Below are 2,500 nucleotides of genomic sequence, written 5' to 3'. Positions count from 1 at the left end.
GTGTGTGTGTGTGTGCATGCGTGTGTGTGTGTGCGTGTGTGTGTGTGTGTGTGGTAATGTTTAATATGAACTTTATGTGGCTGCCCTGTTGCAGGACCTCTGTGGAGACTGCTCTCAGGGTCTGCCGGGTGTTCCTGGCATGACGGGTGTGAAGGGCGAGAAGGGAGAGCAGGGGAGGTCTGAGGGCTGTGAGAAGGTGAGGGGGGGGGATGGGGGGAGGGGGTGACATTGGGCTGGGGTAGAACAATAAGTAATAGAATCCAGTTTTGTTCTTCAGATTTTTCTTATGCTATTGTTTTGCATCCTCAGGTTGAATTGATATTTATCTATTGATTTGCATTGAGACGAAAAACACCCCTATAAAAAGTAACTTCATTGGATCCTCTTTCATCATGGCTTGCACACCCTCTAGACAAATTTTTAAATTTATTTCCTAATAAATTCAGTATCACCTGAAGAGACTCTGAGCCAAAACAACTGACAGCGAGGGAGATTGCACTTAAGGCTAGAACATGACCACTGCTGAATGATTAAAGCTTATTAAGTCAGGTGTCTGTGCTGCTGACCCTGTTTGGACAGTTTCCTATTAAAAAATGTGGTATTTCCACAATTAGGAAAGAAAATGTAATTTTCTCTGTGAAAGTACATCCCAGAATACTCAAGATGTGTAACGATGCCTGGACAGATTTAAAAACAAATTAAATACATGTTCAACTAATTTAAAAAAAACACGAGGACTAAGGACTTATTCCTAGATTGTAGATAATGGATCTCTATGTACTTATGTTCTTTTGCAAACCGGCCACACCCGTGGAGCAGAACACAGGTGAAGATGAAGGTTTGGAAGTCAGGGGGTAGTGGGTTAAAACTATGCATGGCAGGCTTGAAGAGGTTTACAGAGTAATCAGAGTATATCTGGAGGAAGAAACTGGCATGCTGATACCTAGTAATAACGTGGTACCCAGGTGATTAGTATTAGTGACCTGCTGTGTGGTGATTGTATTGTTACACACGCCTGTTGCCTGGAAAATTCATTGATTGCGTCTTTGCTTTTTTTTTTCAGTGCCTGCAGAGGCTGTTGCAGCAGGAGGCAGCCACGTCCCCGGTGAGTTCACCTCTTCAGGTCATAGAGGTTCCACTACAGTGGGGTTCCAGGAATGAGTGAGACCATTTCTGGTCACCTGTCAATGCCTTTTCAGTAGCGATGTCAACCGTGGAAGTTGTGATGTCAATCATGGCTGTGCTGCCCAAAAGTTCTAAGGAACCAACCAGCAAACCAGTATCTGCATGACCTCCTGTGTCCCAGAAACCCAACCAGTGGCCATCCTGACAGAAGCTGTTTTAATGTTTCTTGCCACCCCTGCCTGTTATTGTAGGCTGGTTTATAAACAGCTGAGGAGTGTTCTGAACTGAGCTGATCCAGGGTCGGGGGATTTGGTAGCTGTGGGGTATTCCGCTTGTTGGTCTTTGCTCATGCATTGTGCAGGACTGACTTGGAGTCAGCAGTGCACAGCGTATGATGACTTGCGGCTTCATCTGCAGGAAGAGTGTGGTCATCACATGAATTTCTGCCAGTTTCGCCCCCGGAATGGGTCTAATCATTCATCTTGTCAGCACCATTCTGCAGCAGTCAGTATTAATCCATCGGTTTCTTTCACCCCTGTTTTTTTTAGGGTGACTCTAGTGGAGGTCCTGGGTGTGGGTTACCAGGAACACCAGGCAGCCCGGGACAACCGGGGCTGAAAGGAGAGCAGGTGAGAGGGGAGAGGAGGGGCGTGGGAATGGATGTGCTTCTGTTCTTTTTGAGAGAAATGACCCACGTCCTGATGTCCGCGTTTCACATCCTTGGGTCTTTGGAAAATATCTGGTTTCCTTCCATGCTAGTTGGTTGCATGTCCACTTGTGATTGGCTGTAATTCTGCTGGTAGCTTTACTACCATTTTAACAAGAAACACTTCTCCGTCTTCCAGGGTCCTCAGGGTCAAAGGGGATTCCCTGGACCTCCAGGAAACATTGTGAGTCATCCAGAGATGCATGCTTCTACCTTTTATTCAGAATCTTAATTTATGTTTGTTTTCCTGGCTTTTTGACCCAAGATTGCAAGGGGGCCTACACCACTGTGTATGGTATAATTGCTCATTTTTATAAGCTGAGCACATGGTAGACATCTTTTCTCAGTCTGATTGGGCCATATGGCTGGTTGGAGTTTTTTCAGGTTGTTTTTCATGGGCTGTGTTTTTAATGTCCTGTGTTTTCCGTCAAGATGGATCAGAAGACACTGCATAGCAAAGAATCATTTCAAATGAACCCACAGAGCCCCCTGGTGTCAGGACTCAGAACTACACCTTGTTGTAGTTCACAGGCTAATTAACTTCTTTTAAGTTACCAAGTAAGCTCCTTAAATATTACCAACACACATGGACATGTTCAAGATACAGTTCTATTCAGTGGCTTATTTGCTGGTTTCCTTTACATGTGAAAGGGTTTGTAAACTGGAGGC

At 45.0% G+C, this 2,500-nt stretch overlaps 1 protein-coding gene across 1 annotated transcript in view; it reads left to right on the top strand.

Annotated features, from left to right (window-relative positions):
* col16a1 (collagen, type XVI, alpha 1) overlaps nt 1-2,500 on the top strand; it is a 66,846-nt gene that overhangs the window by 51,350 nt on the left and 12,996 nt on the right. The window contains exons 42-45 of the mRNA XM_036516108.1: nt 95-196; nt 1,064-1,105; nt 1,674-1,754; nt 1,971-2,015. Coding sequence (XP_036372001.1) covers nt 95-196; nt 1,064-1,105; nt 1,674-1,754; nt 1,971-2,015 — 270 coding nt within the window. The remainder of the gene's footprint in view (nt 1-94; nt 197-1,063; nt 1,106-1,673; nt 1,755-1,970; nt 2,016-2,500) is intronic.

Source organism: Megalops cyprinoides, chromosome 21, assembly GCF_013368585.1.
Source record: "Megalops cyprinoides isolate fMegCyp1 chromosome 21, fMegCyp1.pri, whole genome shotgun sequence".
Taxonomy (NCBI): domain Eukaryota; kingdom Metazoa; phylum Chordata; class Actinopteri; order Elopiformes; family Megalopidae; genus Megalops; species Megalops cyprinoides.
This window is presented reverse-complemented; position numbering and strand designations above follow the sequence as displayed.